Source organism: Chionomys nivalis, chromosome 3, assembly GCF_950005125.1.
Source record: "Chionomys nivalis chromosome 3, mChiNiv1.1, whole genome shotgun sequence".
NCBI lineage: Eukaryota > Metazoa > Chordata > Mammalia > Rodentia > Cricetidae > Chionomys > Chionomys nivalis.
In genome coordinates this window covers 61,174,806-61,196,642 of record NC_080088.1, presented here as the reverse complement: position 1 = coordinate 61,196,642, position 21,837 = coordinate 61,174,806, and the positions used below count along the sequence as shown (strand labels likewise).

General features: G+C 40.8%; 2 protein-coding genes across 4 annotated transcripts in view; one reads left to right on the top strand and one right to left on the bottom strand.

Annotated features, from left to right (window-relative positions):
- The window catches only part of Znf148 (zinc finger protein 148), a 121,600-nt gene that overhangs the window by 2,875 nt on the left and 96,888 nt on the right, over nt 1-21,837 (top strand). The gene's annotated exons all lie outside the window — the stretch shown is intronic.
- On the bottom strand, nt 3,497-3,942 carry LOC130870988 (tubulin-specific chaperone A-like). Its single transcript, XM_057764007.1, has one exon. The coding sequence runs from the start codon at nt 3,916-3,918 to the stop codon at nt 3,592-3,594; it is 327 nt and encodes a 108-aa protein (XP_057619990.1). The 5' UTR covers nt 3,919-3,942; the 3' UTR covers nt 3,497-3,591.

The following is a 21,837-nucleotide window of genomic DNA, read 5'->3' as shown; positions in this document are numbered from 1 at the left end:
TCCTTAAGTTCTGGCATTAAAGGCATCTGTCTACATCTAGTGTATGAAGTGCTGGTAATTGAACCCAGGACTCTATTTATTTGATTTTTTGAAACATGGTTTCTCTGTAGCCCTGGCTGTCCTGGAACTTGCTCTCTAGATCAGGCTGGCCCCAAGCTCATGGAGACCCACCTGCCTCTGCCTCCTGAGTGCTGGGATTATGTGTGTGTGCCACCACTGCTTGCTGAATCCGAGACTTTTTGCCTGCTGGGTAAACACTACAAACTGGATAAACTGAGCTACAACTCCAACCCACTGTTTTCTTTTCTTTCTTTTTTTTTTTTTTTGGTTTTTCGAGACAGGGTTTCTCTGTGGTTTTGGAGCCTGTCCTGGAACTAGTTCTAGTAGACCAGGCTGGTCTCGAACTCACAGAGATCCGCCTGCCTCTGCCTCCCAAGTGCTGGGATTAAAGGCGTGCGCCACCACCGCCCGGCCCCACTGTTTTCTTAACCTCGTTCTTGTCTTACACCTTAAGAAAATAAACACAGCCAGGTTGTGGTGGCTTGGGTCTTTAATCCCAGCACTTGGTATGCAGAGGCAGGCGGATCTCAGTGAGTTTGAGTTCAGCCTGGTCTACAAAAGCGAGTTCCTGGACACCCAGGACTGCTAACAGAGAAACCCTGTCTCGGAAAAACAAAAAAAAACAGCAAAAAAGAAAATAAGCACACTTTGTACAAAATAATGGGTCATTTTATGGCATTTTCACACATGTATATAATGTACTTTGATCATATTTATCTCTCTGCTACCTTGTGTTCTCCCACACAGTTGTGCTACTTCTAAGCATTAATTTTTTTGTAGCTCGTGGTTCTCCAGCTCTAAGTAGTTGGTATGCTTTTATCATTTCTGTTTGGTTTAGGTAGCCCAGGGTGCAGGATTGCAGACGTATGCCACCATGCTCTGTTCCATCATGTCTCTTTACAAAATGACATCACCACTTTGGAGACTGACTATAGAAGTCAGTGTTCCCGAGTGCAATGGATGACGTTTTCTCTCTTTGTTCTCCATTCTGATCTATACTTTCAAATGATGTGCCTAAGTCTTGATATTAAGATTTTTATTTTAAATTTAATTTGTATTTAAATTAAAGCAGTTTTGTTGTGTGTGGGCACATGTCTAGCAGGGTGAATATGTGTGGAGGTCAGAGGACAACTTTCACGAGTTGGTTTCTCTCCTTCACCTTTATGTGGGTTCTAGGGATTGAACTCAGGTCGTCAGGCTAGTATCATTAAGCAAAGCACATTTACCCTCTTAGCCGTCTCGCTGGCCCTACCTAAGCCTTAAGTTTTAGAGTCTTAAAAACTCAAATTAGAAACTTTAAACTATTTGTTTGAGTTTGTATCTCTTGATTTGCCCATTGTGTTAGAAGAGCCTTTAAGGGGCTGGAGGGATGGCGCAGCTCTTCTGACTGTTCTTCTAGATAACCAGGGTTCAATTCCCAGTACCCACATGGCAGCTCACACCTGTCTGTAACTCCAGTTCCAGGGACTCCCACACCTTCACACAGACACACATCTAGACAAAACACCAATGCACATAAAATTAAAATAAAAAAAAGGAGACTTTAAACTCTTCTAACTTTAAAGAGGGCTTGTTAAAGTAGGTAGAAGTATTGGGTGAAATGATAAAGGGAGGTTTGGACCCAAAAAGATTTGTAGGAAACAGCGTCTTTGCAGCATTAGATTTGCTGGTTAGAGATGAGGAGGAGGTGCCTACCAGGTTGTGTCTTCTTTGGCAGTCTTCTGGAGAGTTAGAGCTGATGAAACATGGGAATGTGTTAAAATGACCCTGACTGTTCATTCCAGATGTCTGAGGTGTTTGTTCATTTATTCATTCATTGGAGAAAGGACCTTGCTAAATGGTTCCAGACTGGCCAGGAACTTGCAAAGTTGTCCAGGCTTACCTAGGTCTCCAGATCCCTCTGCTTCAGTCTTGTGGGATTATAGGCATGCACCACTATGTCTGACTGTAACATTTTTTTTAATTGCACTTATTTCTTTTGTATGTGCACACACAGCATGCATGCACATGCACCATGATGTAAGTATGGAGGACAATTTGAGTGAGTCAGTTCTACCTTGTGGGTCTGTCTGTGGGATCAAACTCAGGTCACCAGGCTTTGCAGCAGACTCCTTTCCTCACTGAGCCATTTCCCTGGCCCCTCGCTATAACTCATATTTTTATTAAATAATGGATTGGTGGGAACATATGGTGGGTAAATCTATGATGCTCATTTAGAAGAATGGAGTCAGGGCTGGTGAGATGGCTCAGCTAGTAAAAGTTCTTGCTGCCAAGTCTGATGACCTGAGTTCAGTTCCCAGAACCCATATGGTAGAAGGAGAGAACTGACTCCTGCACATTGTCCACTGACCCCTACATGTAAGTGGCATGTGTGTGCATGTATACACACAGAATAAAAACTAATAAAAAGAATGGAGTCTAGCTGGGCGATGGTGGCGCACGCCTTTAATCCCAGCACTCGGGAGGCAGAGGCAGGTGGATCTCTGTGAGTTCGAGACCAGCCTGGTCTACAAGAGCTAGTTCCAGGACAGGCTCCAAAGCCACAGAGAAACCCTGTCTCGAAAAACCAAAAAAAAAAAAAAAAAAAGAATGGAGTCTGTTTTCAAAGTTTGTATTTGGAGTTAAGGTCAGCACCATAGATGTGGGGAGTAAGTACTGTTCTACTTCTTTTAGGGAATCTTATTTAAGCTTCTTGGAAGCCTCTTTTATTCTTGATGTCAAGATTTCTTTCACATGTAGATGTGAATACTGAATATTCTAATCTCTTTCTTTTTTTTTTTTTTTTTTTTTGGTTTTTTGAGACAGGGTTTCTTTCTCTGTGGCTTTGGAGCCTGTCCTGGAACTAGCTCTTGTAGACCAGGCTGGTCTCGAACTCACAGAGATTCACCTGCCTCTGCCTCCCAAGTGCTGGGATTAAAGGCGTGCGCCACCACCGCCCGGCTGAATATTCAAATTTCTTATGTGTATTGTTCTCTTTAAAATTTTTCTGGTATTGCAGATTACATCTAGGGTCTTGTGCATGTTAGGCAAGGACTCTACCACTGAGCTAGCTTTATTGTCTTTGCATATTCATTTATATATTTCCCTTCTCTTTGAAATGCTAACTAGATTGTAACCTGTTTTAGAACTGAGATTTTATTCAAATAATATTTGGGGAAACTGAACAGTTTTTTTTTTTTGTTTTTGTTTTGTTTTTTGAGGCAGGGTTTCTCTGTGTAGCCTTGGCTGTCCTGGAATTCACTCTGTAGACCAGGCTAGCCTTGTGGCCTTGGAACTCCGAGATCTGTCTGCCTCTGCCTCCTGAGTGCTGGTATTAAAGGCATGCGCCATCATTGCCAGCTAACAATTTGATTTTTTTTAAACAATTTTATTAGGTGAACTCATTTGACACATTAAGTTATGCAAAAAAATGTATGCAACTGCATAGAAAGAACCACATTTTCATATTACTAAACACAGCAGTGGCAAGACAACAAACTGTAGAATGGACCCCAGGATTTAATGCAAAAAAACACCCTGTACAGAAAAATTTCAGGCTTCTAACTTCACTGAATCCAGAACTACACGTGCTTCTTTATACTCCTCAGCTTCTTCCAAATCTTTTTCACTTTCTAGTATCTGCTGAAGATCGGTATATGTAGCCTCTAACCGGTGCTGGCAGTCTGGGATCATCATCCGGGACTCTTGAAGGATTTCTGCCTGCTTCTTAATGGCGTAGTTCTCACCATCTTCAGCCTTCATTTTTTCAATCTTTTCTTCTTGCTGCTTTGCTTCTTTCTCATACATCACTTTTTCTTTGACCAATCGCTTCACCACGCCTGTCTTGATCTTGATCTGTCTCACGCAAGGATCGGCCATGGTCCCTAGAGCGCCGCAAGGAGGAGGGGCCTAACAGTTTGATTTTTAGTAAATACCTGTTGAATGATTGCTAGAAGGTAGTGTTGAGTTAGTAATAATGATCATCATGGTCCATATAGGGAGCTCCAGGCCAACCAGGTCTACATAGCAATACCTTGTCTCAGTGAGCAAACCAACACCAGTGTATGTTTGTGGGTATGTGAGTTTGAGAGCACGGAGGACCAAAGCGGTGTTTACATTCGTGGTAGAAGATGGAATGGATTAGATTGAAGCTCTAATTCTGCATAAACTTTGAAGGGTTGAGATCAAAGGGCTTCTTCTAATCTGAAGGTGGTTTAATTTGGTCTATTTTCTTAGCTCTCTCTGTTTTAAGAATCTTGTTTTAAGAACTAGGGAGCTATCTCAGAGGGCAAGAACTCTTGCTGTGCAAGGTTTGAGGACTTGAGTTTAAATCCCCAGGACCCGTAGAAAAAGCTAGAGTGGTTGCACCTATGCCTGTAACCCCAGCACTGTGTGTAGGTTAGAGGGTTGGGTTTGAGGGTGGGCAGAGACAGAAATAGCTAAGTTGTTCCAGATTTATCGAGAGAGGCAGAGAGAGCAGGTTACCTATGGCCTTCCAGCACATACGTGTTCACGTACAGATGTGTATACACCCATATACACATGCACACATACTAAAAAAAAAAAAAGATCTTATTTAACCAGGCATTATGACCCAAGTCTGTAATTTGGGTACTCCAAGACGTATATGGTGAGGCAGGAAGATTTTGAGTTCTGGGTCAGCCATAACTACAGTGTGAGACTGTGTCCCTCATTTCCCCAAGTCTCAAACAATCTGATTAGAAAAATTAAAAAAAAAATTAGATGATCTTTTCTCCCCTCTGTTAGGTGAGAATAACAAGTGTGAAACAATTCACTAACAAAGATTTCAGGAATCTGAAACAATAAAAATATTGTTATTTTCATGTGTATATGCATGTGAGCATATACGTCACAGTGCATGTGGAGGTCACAGGACAACAGTTCTCTCCAATGGTTCTGGGGATTGGACTCAGGTTGACAGGCTTGGCAGCAGGTGCCTTTACCTGCTGAGTGTCTCAGTAGCCTGAAGTTGGTCTTTTAAATATCTTCAGGTAGTGTTCAGACCTTTGGTAGAATGCCTTTTCTGAATTACCTTTCAACCTCCAGCATTACTTTATTCAACTATTACTGAACGTCTATTGTATGCTTTTTGGGGAAGTTTTTTTTCTAAGTTATATTTGAGATGTGGTCCTTATGAGTACATAATTCTTTCAGGGCGGTACATTTAAAATTAGTACAAAGTATTTTGAGTACCTTCATTGTTGACAATTCTTCTCAAAAACTATCTGTCAGGCAGTGGTGGCACACGCCTTTAATCCCAGCACTCAGGAGGCAGAGGCAGGCGGATCTCTGTGAGTTCAAGACCAGCCTGGTCTACAAGAGCTAGTTCCAAGATAGGCTCTAAAGCTACAGAAACCCTGTCTCGGGAAAAAAAAAAAAAAAAAGCTAGTTCCAGGACAGGCTCCAAAGCTGCTACAAAGACCCCCCTGTCTCAAAAAGAAAAAAAAAAAAACCAAAACTATCTGTCTGTCTATCTATCGTGTGTGTGTTTGTGTGTGTGTGTGTGTGTGTAGGTCAGAAGGTAAATTGTGAAGAGTCTTTTTTTCTTCCACCATGTGGATCCCAGAGATCAAACTGAGGTTATCAGGCTTGGTGGCAATTGTTATTACTTGATGGGTCATCTTTCTGACGCCTGACAAGTCTGTTTTTACTCAAAGTTTTGATTTTTAGAAGTGATAAAGACCAGTCAGTAAAATAGAGAAAATAGAGAGTGGTTTTGCTTACAGTTCAGTTAGTCAACGGCACAAAAATGAGTTTCTTGGTTGACTTAACTGGCTTTAGAAAATACTCTCAGGGGCTGGAGAGATGGCTCAGTGGTTTAAGAACATTGCCTGCTCTTCCAAAGGTCCTGAGTTCAATTCTCAGCAACCACATGGTAGCTCACAACCATCTATAATGAGGTCTGGTGCCCTCTTCTGGTCTGCAGACATGCACACAGACAGAATATTATATCCATAATGAATAAATAAATATATATTCTTTAAAAAAAATACTCTCAAAGAGGAAGTTTGGAATATTTTGCAGATGGTGACCACTTTATAGTTAGGCACTTCTAAATGTTAGTTGAGCAAAATCAGATGGTTGGATGGGTGGATTGAATAAAAAAAGTAAGAGATAGCTTGTGTGTGCATGTGCATGTGTGCACTTTTTGAGTCAGGGTCTCACTGTGTAGCCCTAACTGTTTTGGAACTCCTTGTAGACCAGGCTGGCCTTGAACTCACAAAGATCCTCCTGCTTCTGCCTCCCCCAAGTACTGGGATTAAAGGTGTGTGCCACCATGCCTGGCTGGACAATGGGGACAATGGAGTTTTGAAGACTGACGTATCATTGGCGTATTTGTTAATAGTATTGGGAAAGGATAGAAGAAGTTTAGATGTTTGTGTGACTCCCTATGGCAGTGGTTCTTAACCTATGGGTTGTAACCCCTTCAGAACTCTCTATCTCTAAAAGTATTTACATTCTGATTTGTAACAGTAGCAAAATTAAAGTTATGAAGTAGCAATGAAATGATTTTATGGTTGGGGGTCACCAGAACATGAGGAGCTGTATTAAAGAGTCGTAGGAAGGTTTAGAACTGTTGCCCTGCCGGGCGGTGGTGACATACACCTGTAATCCCAGCACTCGGGAGGCAGAGGCAGGCGGATCTCTGTGAGTTCAAGACCAGCCTGGTCTACAAGAGCTAGTTCCAGGACAGGCTCCAAAACCACAGAGAAACCCTGTCTTGAAAAAACAAAAACAAACAACAAACAAAAACAACAACAAAAAAAAACTGTTGCCCTAAGGAGTTTCAGAATGGGACCAAAGGGCTCCAGGTTTCTTGGACAGCCTTAGAGTGAGCCTACCATCTGGATCTATTTGAATGCCTTCTGCCTGTTTCCTCTTAGCTGTTCCTACTGGTCTGTTTCTTTCTGAATTATCTTATGTTGGATAGATTTTTTTGAGCTCCCTGCAACAAGTGTGGGGTCTTTTCAGTCTTTATCTAGTACATCTTTTAGTTTATTCTCTGAGTCTATCTTGCAGATTCTTTGGTTAGTGAATGAAGAACAAAAGTCTGGCATTTTCCTGCACACTTCTCAGAGCTGCTGTGTGAATTGCAGATGGGACAGCTAGGACTGAGGGCGTGTGTGCAGTGGATACACACTTGCCTGCTGAGTAAATGAGTGAAGGGGAAACTAGTTCAGGAGAGCTGAGTTCTGTTTCCAGTTTTTGTTTTATTTATGTATAATTTGCCTTTTTATACAAACAAGAATTAAGGGGGTTGATAAAAATGGCTGCAAAAGGAAGGAGTGAACATAATTTGAGGAGATGTAGTTGGAAAATATGTTAACTATAAAATTGTTCAGTATGGCTGGTGGCTCATGCCTGTAATCCTAGCACCACAGAAGCAGGAGGATTGCTGTAGGTTGAGGGGCAGCCTTGTCTATATAGCAAGCTTCAGGCCAGTTAGAATGACAGATTTGAGATGCTGTACCTACCAACTTCCCACCCCTGCCTCCAAAAGAGAGATCATTTGGTTTAGATGTTGGAGAACTAGAATTAATGCAGAAGAGAATCAGATTGGGGGGAAAGTGGTTCTGCAAGAAGGAAATGATTCTAAGTCATGTCTAGTGAGAAGGGGGAAGATGGGAGGCAGGTAAAGAGGGTTGCTTGAGGAGAGAGATGGTAAGACTGCTTGAAGCCTGAGAGTTAACAGAAAGTTTGGACTATATCAGAGATTATTCATGTAGTTTATAGATGGTTTTTATTTAATAGATCAGGTACATTCTATACAAAAGCATTATAAGATGCCATCGAGAATGAGTCCTTTGGGAGTTATATTCTGGGGGAGCTAGACTTGTGCACACATACATGGTGCTCACAAACAGCCATAAACAGCCAAGTGCAGCATAAGAAATTACCCACTGCTGCTGAAGTTGTAAGAATGTACTTGCCTTGACAAACCCGGGACAGCATTGCAGTGCCACAGATGTGTATTTTAAAGCCTGGGGTACTGCTGTGCAGGTCTCTAATTCCAGCACCTGCAGGCAGCGGCAGGGGCATTATCCAGCTTTCCAGGCCAGTTTGACCAACATAGGGAGTTCAAAGTCAGTCTGGGCTGCGTGAGAGCCTGTCTCGGGGGGGGGGGAGAAAAAGAAAAAAGATATAAATACATAAAATAATTAAAAAACCATTTTAGCCTGAGAGGTTAGAGATGAGACATCTAAGGTCTATGAATGAGGAATGGTATAATATTTAAATGATAACCCACAGTAAGAAATACAAGGCACATATCAGTTAATACATACGTGTATGAATATGTGTATATGTAAAACAAAATTCACAGCCAGAACATTCTTTTTTTTTTAAGATTTATTTATTTATTTATTATGTGTACAGCATTCCTTCCATGTGTGCCCGCATGCCAGAAGGGGGCACCAGGTCTCATAATAGATGGCTGTGAGCCACCATGTGGTTGCTGGGAATTGAACTCAGGACCTCTGGAAGAGCAGTCAGTGCTCTTAACCACTGAGCCATCTCTCCAGCCCCAGAACCTTCTTTACCAAGTTGGATTCTCTTGAATAGTATGTATTCTTCTTTTAAAAGAGTTATTGTATTTTATATGTACATGGATGCAGGCATTGGATCCCTTGGGGCTGGAGTTACAGACAGTTGGGAGCTGCCATGTGGGTGCTGGAGATGACACCAAGGTCATCTGGAAGAGTGGCCAGTACTCTGTAACTGCTGAGCCATTCCTCTAGCACCCCCCCCCCCTTTTTTAAAAAACAGAGTCTCATTATGTGTAGGCCTGGCTCACTATGTAGATCAGGCCTTGAATGCAGAGATCCACCTACCTCTGGCTTCTTGAGTGCTGTGATGAAAGGCATGTGCCAGTATGCACAGTCCAGATATTATCTAAAAGGAAAAATACTTCCCATTCCCCCCCACCAAAGAAAGCAAAGCTAGCTTAAGGGATTTGGGGTAAGAACTTAATTATCATTCATGAAATGGGTTTCATGAGTTTCTAAAGAATCACAACCTGTACTTTTAAGAGCAGAGGGGTCAATTCAGGAGTTGGGTGTATTATATTTTAAAGTAGGAAGAGTTAGCTTGCGTTAGGTAGAGTATGAGTGACCTGAAAGCTAAGTAAGTAGTTTGTATTGGTGTCTTAGTGTTGTGCTTTATAAGCAAATAGAACCTGGGTTGTTGTCTTGGTTTTTGTCTTTACACATTTTATAATTGTAGAGCAGTGGTTCTCAACCTGTGGGATCATGACTCCTTGGGTAGCATATTAGATATTTACATTACAATTCATAACTAATAGTTGCAAATCACAGTTATGAAGTAGCAATGGAATAAGTTTTTGCTTCCACCATAACATGAGGAACTGTATTAAAGGGTCACAGCGTTAGGAAGGTTGAGAACCACTGTTGTAGAGAATTATTTCCTCTGTTCTTTATTATCAGGAAATTGATAACCATTGTACCTTTCTGACCAAGGTTGTTGTGGGGCTTTGATGATTACAATATGTTAACATACATCAGTAATGTATAGCTGTGGAATTTTGAGAAGAGAATTTAAGTCAAGAACTATATACATTAGACTTTCATCTTTTTTCCCCTTTAGTGCTAAGGATTGAAACTGGGGCTTTGCGCATGCTGAAGTTCTGTCCCTCGGCTTCTTTGTTCAATCTGACATAGATATGCCCTACAGCACTGGGGCAGTGTGGTAGTCCAGTAAGGCAGATGAGAAGACCAGTTAGGAGGCTTGTGATGAAGCTCCAAAGGGCTGGAGTTAGGTAAGAGTAGGATTAGAGATGAGGGGATGGGATGGGGTTATTGTGGCGGAGAGACTTGGTGACTAGAAACATTCAAATGGCAGCAGCTGAAATTGGATTGTATTTTTGGGTAGTATAGTGAATGCATTACAACATTTTTTTTTTCATGTAGTAAGGGTTTAACCATTTTTGTATGGTTTTAAACTTGCAAACTGGGATGGATTGTGAATAGAAATAGCAATGAGTAGGATATGAGAAGGAGGGGTAGATTACAGGGTGTTTTTGATGAACTAGCAGAATTTACTTAAGAATCCTTGTGCACTTACACTGTACAAGGTTTTGTGGTAGACAATGAAAGGATGCATCTATGTTTATGAATGCACTATCCGTTTTTTTTGAGGAATTTAGGGATAAAGTATATGCATTCGTCTATGAACAGATTATGTATGTGGCAGTCTTGATCAGGCTTTGTGGAAGAATTGGTGTTCAGCTTAGAACATGAAGGGTAGGTAGGACTGCATAGGCAGGGTGATGAGGGTGGTGGTATGACAGTTCTGGGTATCTTTAAGGTTTGGTGGTTTAACTCAGCTGTAATTAAGGTTTGTGTTGAGGAATGAAAGGAAATAAAGCTAGAAAACAGTAGAGGGAGAGCTTGAAATCCAGACCAAAATGGTTTAAACTATTTTATTTATTGAAGTATGTCCAGTAAGGTACTCTAATCTTAAAGGCACCGAGTAATATGCTTTAAAACTTATTTTTATTTATTTACATACCCATTTTTCTGGCTACCTCCTAACTTAATATATGGAAGGTTTCTAACGTTTCTTACATCCGCATTAATTCCCTGTGTGTCACCTCCAAGTAGGAAGATGTATCCTCCAAACCACAGTCATTATTCTAATCTCTGTCATAACAGAGTAGTTCTGTGTGGCTTTGAATTTCATATAAATGCAATCATACCTCTGTGTCTTTTCTTTTGCTTAAAATTATGGCTGTTAGATTCATTTCTGTTGCATATAACGGTAGTTTATTTTTCATTCCTTCTTAGGTGTCTCCTATATTACTATTCCACAGTGTATTTACCCATTCTACAGTTGTTGGACAGTTGAATAGCCTGTAATTGGGGAACTTGTAGGAGCTTTAACTTGACTTAAGATATAGTGGGGAACCACTGATGAAGTTTTGTTCTGATAAGTGTTGAGCAGGGAAGTAAGAAGAGGGTTTAAGAATGAAGTCTTAAGGGCTGGAGAGATGGCTCAGTGGTTAAGAGCATTACCTGCTCTTCCAAAGGTCCTGAGTTCAATTCCCAGCAACCACATGGTGGCTCACAACCATCTGTAAAGAGGTCTGGCGCCCTCTTCTGGCCTGCAGACATACACACAGACAGAATATTGTATACATAATAAATAAATAAATTTTAAAAAAAAAAAAGAATGAAGTCTTAAGACCTTTTCTTTGTGGAGACATAACTGGAAGTCATTTATAAGGCTGTACAAAGTATGAAGTACTGAGGATGTAAGTTGGCAGTAGTGGTAGTGGAATAAAGGTGATTGAGGACTGTGATACTGTTAACAGAGATAATTTGGTTACCTAGAACTGTTTCAGTGTGTTAAGACATTGGGCCAGGTGTCTGGATCACACCTGCAGGTAAAATCAGGGACGCCTTGAGCTACAAAAGGAGATTTGGTCTTAACAAAACAAAAGCAAACTAAATAGAAATATAGAGGATAGGTTATCCTCTAGCAAGAGTTAAAAGTCTTGGATGTAGAGCCAAGAGGTCCAAAAGAGACTTAAGAATACGTGTGTGGGGTTGGTAATTGACACTACTACTATACTTGGTAGTGGGCTGATAATTTTAAGTATTAATTGAAACAATAGCAGACGGATTGGGTTAATTAAAGCAATAGTGGAACAACTCAGTATATGGGGCTGGAGAGATGGCTAAGTGCTTGAGAGTGAGAGTCTTGGCTGCTCTTCACGGGAACCAGATTCGATTTCAAGCCACCACATGGTGGTTCACAACCATCGGTTACTCTAATCCTAGGGGATAAGTCACCCTTTTTCTCCATAATTACTGCATGAATGTGGTGTGTAGATATACATGAAGACAAAACATCCATACACAGAAATAAATAAAAACTTTTTTTTTTGTCTTTTTTTTTTCCCTTTCCTTTTCTTTTTTTTAAGGCAGGCTCTCTCTACATAGTCCTGGCTGACCTGGAACTTACTCTGTAGACCAGACTGGCTTTGAACTCACAGAGATTTCCCACCTGCCTCTTGCCTCTCGAGTTGTGCCATTAAAGATGTGTGCCACTACACCTGTTTTATAAGTAAGATAAAAAAAAGAGAAATCAATAAATATTCAGATTTCTTAGGAATACTAGATTGTAGCAGTGGGTGGTGACTGAAAGGGTATTTTGGAGGAGCTGAGGAAGACCTCTATATGAAGAGGGAAAGGGTTTAGACAGTATTAAGAGGGAGAACACTAGAAAGTTCCAGAATAGAACTAGAGAAAATACCCACAATTTGGGTTAAGAGGAGTGGTCTTAACACAAGCCAAGGCCATGATTCTAGTGTAAGAATGCCATGTAAAAGTCATATGCATGTGCAAACCAAGACAGGTTTGTAAGTGTCTTTGCCAAAGAGATGACGACTTGAGTGTGGCCAGGTCTGGGTGCATAGAAATTTGGTTTTTCTCTGTGGTCTTCAAGAAAGCCACTCAGAATGCATGGAGGTGTACTCAGTGAGCTGGGAGAGTATGGAAGCAGTGGATGCAGGAATTGCGTTTGCTTGAAGAAGGATGAGTACCTTATTCTGAAATTGGCGGCAGGAAGTAACAGATGGATGAAGAGACTGCTTTTTAGAAGCTGTAAAGAGGATTATAGGTACCAAAGGTGGGATCTAAGACTTTCATGGAAGGACTGGAGTGTTTGAATAGGATTAAGCATTTCAGTATGGAAGTAATTTAGATTAATTGATGGGATAGATACTTACATTTAGAATAAATTGTAGAAGAGTTAATGTGTTTCTGCTTATTCTTTTTTGTTTTTCCCCAAGACAGGGTTTCTTTGTGTACAGTTCTGGCTGTCACGGAATTTGCTTTGTAGACCAGGCTGGCCCCGAACTCAGACAGTTTCTCACACCGGAGGAGTAGGAGAATGAACTTTAGAGAAGCTGGTTATGTATGAAAGGGCAAGTTTGAGAGAAGAGGAAGTGGTCACAGAAGTCTGGTCAGGAGGCCAAAAAAAAAAAGGAAAGAAAGAAAATATCAGATTGTTTTTGAGGTACGGGATTGAGAGAAATAGACGATTTGTTAATAGTCACCAATTCTTTGACTTTCTGTATAAAATAACACTTGTAGAATCATAGCCTTTTCTATGTAATATACAGATAAACTTAATTGAAAAATATGTGAATTAGAAAGAAAAATAAAATGAGGTAAAAGTATATCAAAGATGAGGTGAAAGGCTTGTATTTGTTGACTATAGAGCATGGACACCCTCGCTTTCCCCTTTCTTTCCTTCTTTGAGAAATTGCCAGTAGTAGTCCAAGCTGGGATTGAACTTGCTGTCTGTTTGAGGATGATCTTGAACTTCTGATTCTCCTGCCTCTCCCTCACAAGTGCTAGGATTATAGTACAGATATGTACCATATCTGGTGTTGTGGTTTTTTGTTTGTTTGGTTTGGTTTGGTTTGGTTTGGTTTTTCTAGACAGGGTTTCTCTGTTGCTTTGGAACCTGTCCTGGGCTGGCCTTGAACTCACAGAGATCCGCCAGCCTCAGCCTCCCCGAGTCCTCCGTATCTGGTTTTAAGTGCTGCTTGGTTCAAACCAGAGTTAGGTGCATGCTAGGGATGCACCCTAGCAACTGAGCCACATCCCTGCCAGAGTATTACCAGTGCGGTAATTGACTGGAAATGAATGAGGATGTCAGATGCTTAAAGTGAGGAGGGGAAAGAAGAGTAGCTTGCAGGAGAGCAAATGTGGAGAAGACATGCTTCCTGGAGAACACTGCTGTCTATAGCGAGATTCAGGACAAATGGAGAGAAGCAGGGTAGACAGAAGGGACATCTCGTTGAAGAACCTAAAAGGTTCCCTTAGTGAGATATGCCTTTTCTCTCATTTTCAGTCTTTTTTCTTTGTTTTCCGGATAAGAGCCACTCTTATGTTTCCTTAGACTGGCCCCAAACTGCTACCCTTCTGTTAGAACCCTTCTCTACCCAGCAGCTGAGACTATGCATTCATACCTCACTTACTTCATATGTTCATATGCTGTCTTAGTTTTAGGAGTTAGCTTTTCCTCCCATTAGTTACCAATGTATAGACGTCTCCCCCACACAATTCTAAATATGTTTTCTTGGGTTATTTCTAGTTTTATTTTTTTACAATTTTGTACATGTATATTCTAGTCTTATCTATTGAAGAGCTAAAGGCATTGACTTGCTAATCTCAAAGACAAAATATAGTTTAAATGGAAACTTTGCCACCTAAAAAGAACCCCTTTATTTTCTTCCATATACTCGCCGTCATTAATGACTTTTAAGACCCAGACTCAACTTCTGCTTTGCTTGCATCTCTGCTCCCAAACTTAGCCTGTCCAGTTCTGTAGTCGCACTCATTTCTGCCACATACCACTCTGTCACCCTTTCCTTTGTACTGTCAAGAATTTGATGATTTTAAAGAAGGACTTATTAGTGTATGTGTGTGTTGCATATGGAGATCAGAGTGTAGCCTTGTGAAGCCACCTCTCTCCACCTTTATGTGGCTCTGGGGGATGAGTGGTTCAAATGACTTTTTAGAGAATGTTTTTCAAGATTTTAAAGATTGATGTTAGGTTGTTGAAGGCTGGGTTGGAGATATAGTGGTTGGAGACATAGCTCAGTGGTGGAGTGCTTGTCTAGAATTCCTGCCGTAGGTTTGATTCTATCCCTAGTATTGCCAAATGTACTGGAAAAGGATTTTTTAAAGTGACTTTTCTGGAATACAAATGTGTTAGGCTTGGAATGATTAGCTTTGAGAGAATGAGGGACCAGACCAGAAAAATGAGTGACTGAGCAGGAGCCTATTTTAGGAGTTATTTGGTAGGAGCTGGTACAAATTATAAAAGTTAAAATTAAGTGAGTTTTTTTTTTTTTTTTTTTGGTTTTTCGAGACAGGATTTTTCTGTGGCTTTGGAGCCTGTCCTGGAACTAGCTCTTGTAGACCAGGCTGGTCTCGAACTCACAGAGAAATTAAGTGAGATTTTGAATAGCAAAGTGGAAGTGTCCTGGAAGAGATTTAACTTGTTAGGTAAACTCAAGAATAAGTGGAAAGATGGGTTAGAGAAAAATTCTTTAAGGAAAAATACAGCTCTTATGTAAAACTAGAGTGAGGGAAGACTAAAGTGAGTAAATTAAGGGATAGAGAAGAACGGGTAAGAGGAAGGACTAAAGTTATTGAAGGGTTCCCTATTGAAGGCTGTCTGTGTTCTACCATGTGTCTGGTAACTTTTGACGGCGGACTGCAGTTTGTAGGGTTGTAGGTTCCAAGACTCCGGGAGCCTCACTTTTCATTTTAGACACCCGGGAATAGGGAGTCCTCAAGTCCTCTAGGATTTTGGAGCTCTGTACAGATCTGGAAAGCCTGGCAGAATGGAGCCGAGGCTAGTCCCCGGGCTGTGGGATCCACGCGCTAGCGGCCCAGGCCCCTTGGCGGCGGTCAAAGAAGCCAAGGGATCTGGGAGGAGGAGCCTTTGTGCGGAGCGCGTGCGCCCGAGCCCTCTCCGTGCTGCTTCCGGATCGGCTCGGCGGGCGGCGGGGCCGATCTGCCTGTGTGCGTTGTCGTCTGTGTTGCAGTGGGGCTGTCGGGGCCAGAGGCTGCTGCTTCTCCTGCTGGCTGCACTGTGCTTACAGCTATATGGTTTGTGAGGTCAGGCTGGAACTTGGTCTGCAAGACAACTTTGTTTAAAACTTGGAGTCGGGCGGAATATGTGTGCCGCAGTCCTTATGTTGGCTGTGCTAGTTAAACCTGCACGGTTAGTGGTGAGAACGCTAAGACCTTTCTGAGGATTAGGCAGGCTGTGGGGCAAACTTTTGCTCTCCAGACTGCGAAGTACTTTTTACAGTGACAGAGAACGGCTGCTTGTATAGTAGACTAAAGTTAGAAAATACAAACTGAAAGCCTTGACTTGTGTTTGTCTTTATTTTATATAATTATGACTTGTTCAGTTTCTCATATAGAACTTTGAAAAAGACTTAACTAATTTTGTGGAGAGCAATGATAAAAGTACACGTTCTTGAAATTTCAAATGTGTTGATTGTTACGGTAAATAAGTTAAACAGAATTTTAGAGCTAATACATCTAAAAATATGTTTGCAATTGTCTTTTGGGTGTCTAAGGCAACCCTGGTTTTTTTTCTGCCATTTCTGCATAGTATTATCAGCACGGTATGAGTGTAGAATCTCAACCTGAGGGAGTACTTTGTTGAGATTCCCAGTGTGCTTTGCAGCTGGGAATAGACTCTGGGTCTCTTATTCCCAGTCTGGTGACCTATCCAAGAATAGACTGATGAAACTGGCTATTTATCTGTTTGGAGGGAAATGTGGCCAAGTTGGTTTTATAGTAGCATTAAAAAACTGAGAAAATGAGTGTGGCAATGTTTAATTTATTGTTGAATTGTATAATCTTAAATGTAATTTATTTGCATGGGGTTTCTTTGACCTTTCTTTAAAAACTTAAAGGCCTTGAGAATATTCCTTAGTGTAATTCCTTTTATGGGATTTATGCTGCATTTGTATTTGATTAAATGGATCAATATAGATGCTTGTGGCATTTAACTGCGTGGAAGTGTTTTTCATGTGCACATTCTCAGTGGTTACAAGTAACCTAAATGCTTAGCCTTTTCAGAATGCCAGGGAGAAGAGAAATTGTGTTAAAACAGTCGTTTCCGTTAAAACCTGCTCTGGCGTGGCACAGGCCTGTGATGGTAGAACTCAAAGGCTTGAAGCAGGAGGATTACCACTTCCAGGTGAATCTGGGCTACATAGCCAGACTGTCTCAAAATAAAAATGAAAACAAAGCCTTTGGACTTTTTTTTTTTATTGAGGATGCTTAACAAGGCACAGATAGAAATATTTATGAATGTCTCCCACAGCTTTTAAGGATAAATGATTTTTAATTTAAAAAATTAAATTTTAATGTGTTTGGATGTTTTGCCTGAAAGCATATCTGTGCACCACATGTGTGCAGTGTCCCCAGAGGCCAGAGACAGGGGTTTCAGATCCTCTGGAACTGGAGTTACACCAGTTGTGAGCTGTCATGTGGATGCTGTGAATTGAGCCTGGGTCCTGTGGTAGAGCAGTAACTGCTTTTGACTGTGGAACATCTCCCCAGTCTCTCCCACAGCCTGATAATGCTGTCATCCTCATCTCCACAGCAGCCATACAGGAGTATTTGCTCTGTGGAGCCCTGGCTGTCCTAGGACTTCCTGTGTAGATCAGACTGGCCTCCAGCTCAGAGATCCGCCTGCCTCTGCCTTCCAGTGCTGGAACTAAAGGTGTGTGCCACCACTTGTGGGTTATGTTTTTAATTGAGCTTCATACAAAACTAGTAGTTACAACTAGGTATTTGAATTTTGCTAGAAGATGTTCCTAGCCTTTCTTATGTCTTTCCAACTATGTCACAAAAGAGTCACCATCTTTCCCCTTTTCAAAAGACCTAGGAACATTTACATTTTGTATATTAGTTCTCAAGCCAGAGATGATTTTGACAATGTCTGCAGTTTTTTGTTGTCTTGCTGGGAAAGTCTTCTCGTTTTGGTTGATAGATGTTAAATATGCTACAGTGCACATGACAACCTCTATAAGAAGTAAATGGTTGAGAAATTATGAAGAATAATCATCCATCCAAATGTATGTCTGTGGAAGGTACTTAGAGTGTAATGAACTACTTGTCAGTACCATATGCATGGCTGATCCTTCAAAGCAGTCCTCAGGATCATGGGTAGAGTATAGAACACACGATTTTGGAACTGCAAGTGTAATAAGAGTCACTTCCTCGGTTTGTAGATGATGAAATATTGGCACTTGTGCAGGGTCCCATAGAGAGAGCAGAGCTTGCCTTTTGTTATTTTATGTATGGTTTAGTTTTAATTAATTTATTTGATTGAAATTACTTTTAACCATGACTAAGGGAAAGAGTATTATCTTGATATGATTAAAGTAATCAAATTAAAAAAACTTAAGCACTTGCATGACAAGCAGTGATCTTTTTTAGTATCCATTGAATTAGTTACTTTTTCATATTCATGTATATTTGTTGAACTTTTCAGCAAATTATAATCATTATAATTTTCAATATTTCCTTTTAACATTTTGTGTGCCTGCATTTTCATGTAGTGCCTTTCTTGAATGCTCTCCCTTACTTTTTGAGACAAGGTTGCTCATTGAATCTGGCTAGATTGACTGACAGTGACCTCTAGGAATCTGCCTTTCCCTCACTGGGGATATTTTCCTCATGTGTGCACCATTGCACCTGGGTGCTCAGGGTCCAAACTCAAGCCCTCATGCTGCCATGGCAAGGACTGTATTTAGAGCCATCTCCCAGTCCCCTTTGAACTTGTAAACATGTTCAAAATATTTTTAAAAAACTGTACACAATTTTAAAACAAGATCACTTAAAGTTAATTTTAACTTAGGCAAAAATTCCTCCCTTCCCTCTCTCTGTGCTCTTTTCTCTTTCCCCTCCCCTCCCCTCCTTCTCCTCCCCTCCCCTCTCCCTCCCCTCCCCTTCTTCCCCTCCCTCGCTCCCTCCCTCCTTTTCTTTTTGTTGGCTCTTATATAAAGCAGTCTCCAGCTTCTAGGCCCAGACAGCCCTGACTGTCTGTCCTCCCTCTCTTCTGAGCAGCTGGGGTTACAGATACATGCTAACATGCTGAATTTAGTAGACACAACTCCTAATACACAGCTAGTTATTAAAACATCTCTGAGCGTATCCATTTTTGTTCTTTTTTATGAGGATCACTGTAATAATGACTGGTGTGTTGATTCCAAATCTTGCCTTGCAGGATCTTTTTCAGTTAATTTTAGAAAATTTTTTTGGAATCTTCAAGAATGTAGTTGGGTAGAACACAAGTTGGCTATTAGGTGAACTATTCTCACATTCTGTGATCGGTGTACCGTTAGAGGAAGAAGTATCAGGAGGGTTTTCTTAATGTTCAGCCCCCCCGCCCCCATGTTGCTTATAAACAATTCCAACATACAAAGGAAAAAAAGGACAAAATACAAGTCATTAATTGAACTTAACAAAACAATTTTTAGATTGTTTTGTATTAATTAATTTTATGTTTTTAGTTTTTCTCTGTGTAGCCCTGGCTGTCCTGACCAGAATGGCCTTGAACTCACAGAGATCCACCTGAGTGCTGGGATTAAAGACATGTGCCACCACTGCCCGACATTACTTTATTTTTTAAATTAAATTATTATTGTATAAGTGTACATGATGTGTTGTATGTGTGAGGTACCATGGTGTGTGTGAGGGTAGAGGACAGCTTTGTGCAAATCAGTTCTTGCCTGGTTTCTAGGGATTGAGCTCAGGTTGTCAACTTTACAGTGAGTGTGCCTTTACCTACTGAGCCAGTTCAAAAATCATCGTATAAAAACACATATATTTTACAGAATTGAAATTCATGTTAGAAAAAGAAAAAACAAGAGAAACTGTTGAGTTAATACTTTGATTTATAGATGGAATGGCTTTCTTAAACTTTTATTAATTTATTTTTTTTTTAATGGAAACAAGTCTTTATTAAGTAACTTTTAATATCAGAAAAATAAAACTCTTATAATTCTCTTTACAGCAAATATATAATATCAGTGCTTTGGCCATCTTAAGTTAAAGGCCCTTTATCATAAAATATATGGTTTTAAACTTTACTCAAATTGAATTTATAATCCCTATGACTTCCCTACATATACATAACAAAAGAGTGTAGTAAAATTAGCAAATACTAAACTATATTGATAATTTATCATTCTTAGTTTGTGGTTTTTAGAAACAGTACACGCACCTAATATATGTCGATTCCTTGGCTTATTAGTTGCAGTGTACGATGCAACAAAATACAAAACACATGCTTGGTGACATTCGTCCATATCTACAAGACGGCAGCTAGAGATTAGGTTTCAACTTTTATTAATTTAAATAGAGGAAAGCAAAGCCTAAGCTGTTGGCTGACTGTGCTCTACCCTCTCATCTCTAAAAGACTCTGCTTACTTGTGCATGTAGTCGTAGTCTTGTGAGTAAACGCGCACATGAGTACATGGATGCATATGCTTGCGCGGGAGCAGAGGCGGAAGAGCAGGCCACATCTTTGTACTGGAGTTAATAGGTATTTGAGGCCTGTTTCATAGGTGCTGGGATCTGAACTCCAGTTCTAATGATTGTGTTGCAAACCCTGGTCCCTCCGTTCCCCTAGCTTCCCTTTTAGTAATTTGTTTATTCACTTGTTTATTGTGTGTGCTTGAGTGCACACCCATGTGCCCTGGTTTATTTACCTGTTGAGGTCAAAGGACAGTTTGTGGGAGTCTGATCTCTCTTCCTACCTCGTGTGTCTCAAGGATCAAACTCTCAGGCCCTTAAAAAAAGCAAGTGAAAATTTTCTTTTATTTGCCAAGCATGCTAGTCCTACAGCTCCTGTTATTTTTAAGATAATTTTATTTTGGAAAATTATAGGAAGTGGCAAAATTAATATAGAAGGCTGTGCAACTGGGTGTAATTGTTGGTGTACACCTTAAATTCCAGCTCTCAGGATACAGGGGCAGGCAGATTACTGTGAGTTCGGGACCATCCTGGTCTAAACAGCAATTTTCAGGTCATCCATGGATACTGTCTCAAAAAAAAGGAAAGAAAGAAAAAGAAAAATGTTTGGAGACTTGCTGCTTTTGTGGGGGGCTTCAGGTCCCAAAGAGGATGTGTGGAGTTGGCGGGGAGTGGTGGTGTGGGCACACAACACATGATTTGAGGGTGAATTGGGATGTCTGCCAGTAGTAGTAGCATTTAATTGAAAAGAGACTACACTTTTTATACTGGATAGATAGTTGCACGTAGAATTAAACGGAGACAAGGGGCATCTGAACTGGAGTGTGACTTGAGACCAGGGGTTGAGGCAGCTAGTCTTGACCTTGACAATAGGCATTGGTCCTGGGCCACAAATTCTTCTTCTTAAAGATAAGTAGGCTGCTTTATCTAGCTTGAACTTTCTTCAAGCCCCTGAAGGGATGGAGGCCCTTTTCGAATGTCTGACCTCGAGGAAAGGACTTCTGGGGAGCAGACACTTAGTACTGTTTCTTAGTCTTACTTTGTGTGCCTGTTCTCCTTATAATGCTCCCAAAGGGAATGTTTTGATGTCTTTCTCTTTTCCCATTATGCCGTACCATTCTGGTTTCTCTGTATTTATTAACTAAACTCTTGTCCTTCATGGCCTCAGGCTCTGGGTCTGAACTGTCGGCATTTTTTCCTTGGGATCAGGTGTGTCTAGTAAATCTCTAACTTCACGGTTCTTGGTGTAGTTAGGGGGACACAATGGAATTTCTGGTTCCATGGTGGTGGGATTTTTTTTCAAAGAATTATTCTGTTAGGCCATCATTCTACACATTTCCATCCTTTACCAAAGCCCACACAAAACTTCCCAAAGGGAAGGGCGTTCATGGTGAGAACCATTAAAGACAAAAGTACAGAGGTGCTGGAGAAGGGTGCTCTGCAGTGTTACCGTGCTGGACCTTGGTGAAGCGGCCATGGTTGCCACGTGGTCCGTGTCAGGGAGGGCGGGGAAGAATGCTATGCTTTCTTCATCTAGACATCTTATAAGTCGCCAGACCCAGAAAATTGACATGGTACTTTATGGTTAATAAGACTGCTAAATTTGTAGTTTTTATAATTCTTAGACCTACACTAATTATGCATGTATGTATAATTTTGCGCCATTTTTTCCTCATGTAGAAATTTTATAGCCACTGCAGTGGAGATAGAAAACTTGAGTTACCACAGAGTC

Excerpts from the sequence above, each read along its gene's own strand:
- LOC130870988 (XM_057764007.1), bottom strand. The coding sequence starts at position 3,918 with ATGGCCGATCCTTGCGTGAGACAGATCAAGATCAAGACAGGCGTGGTG.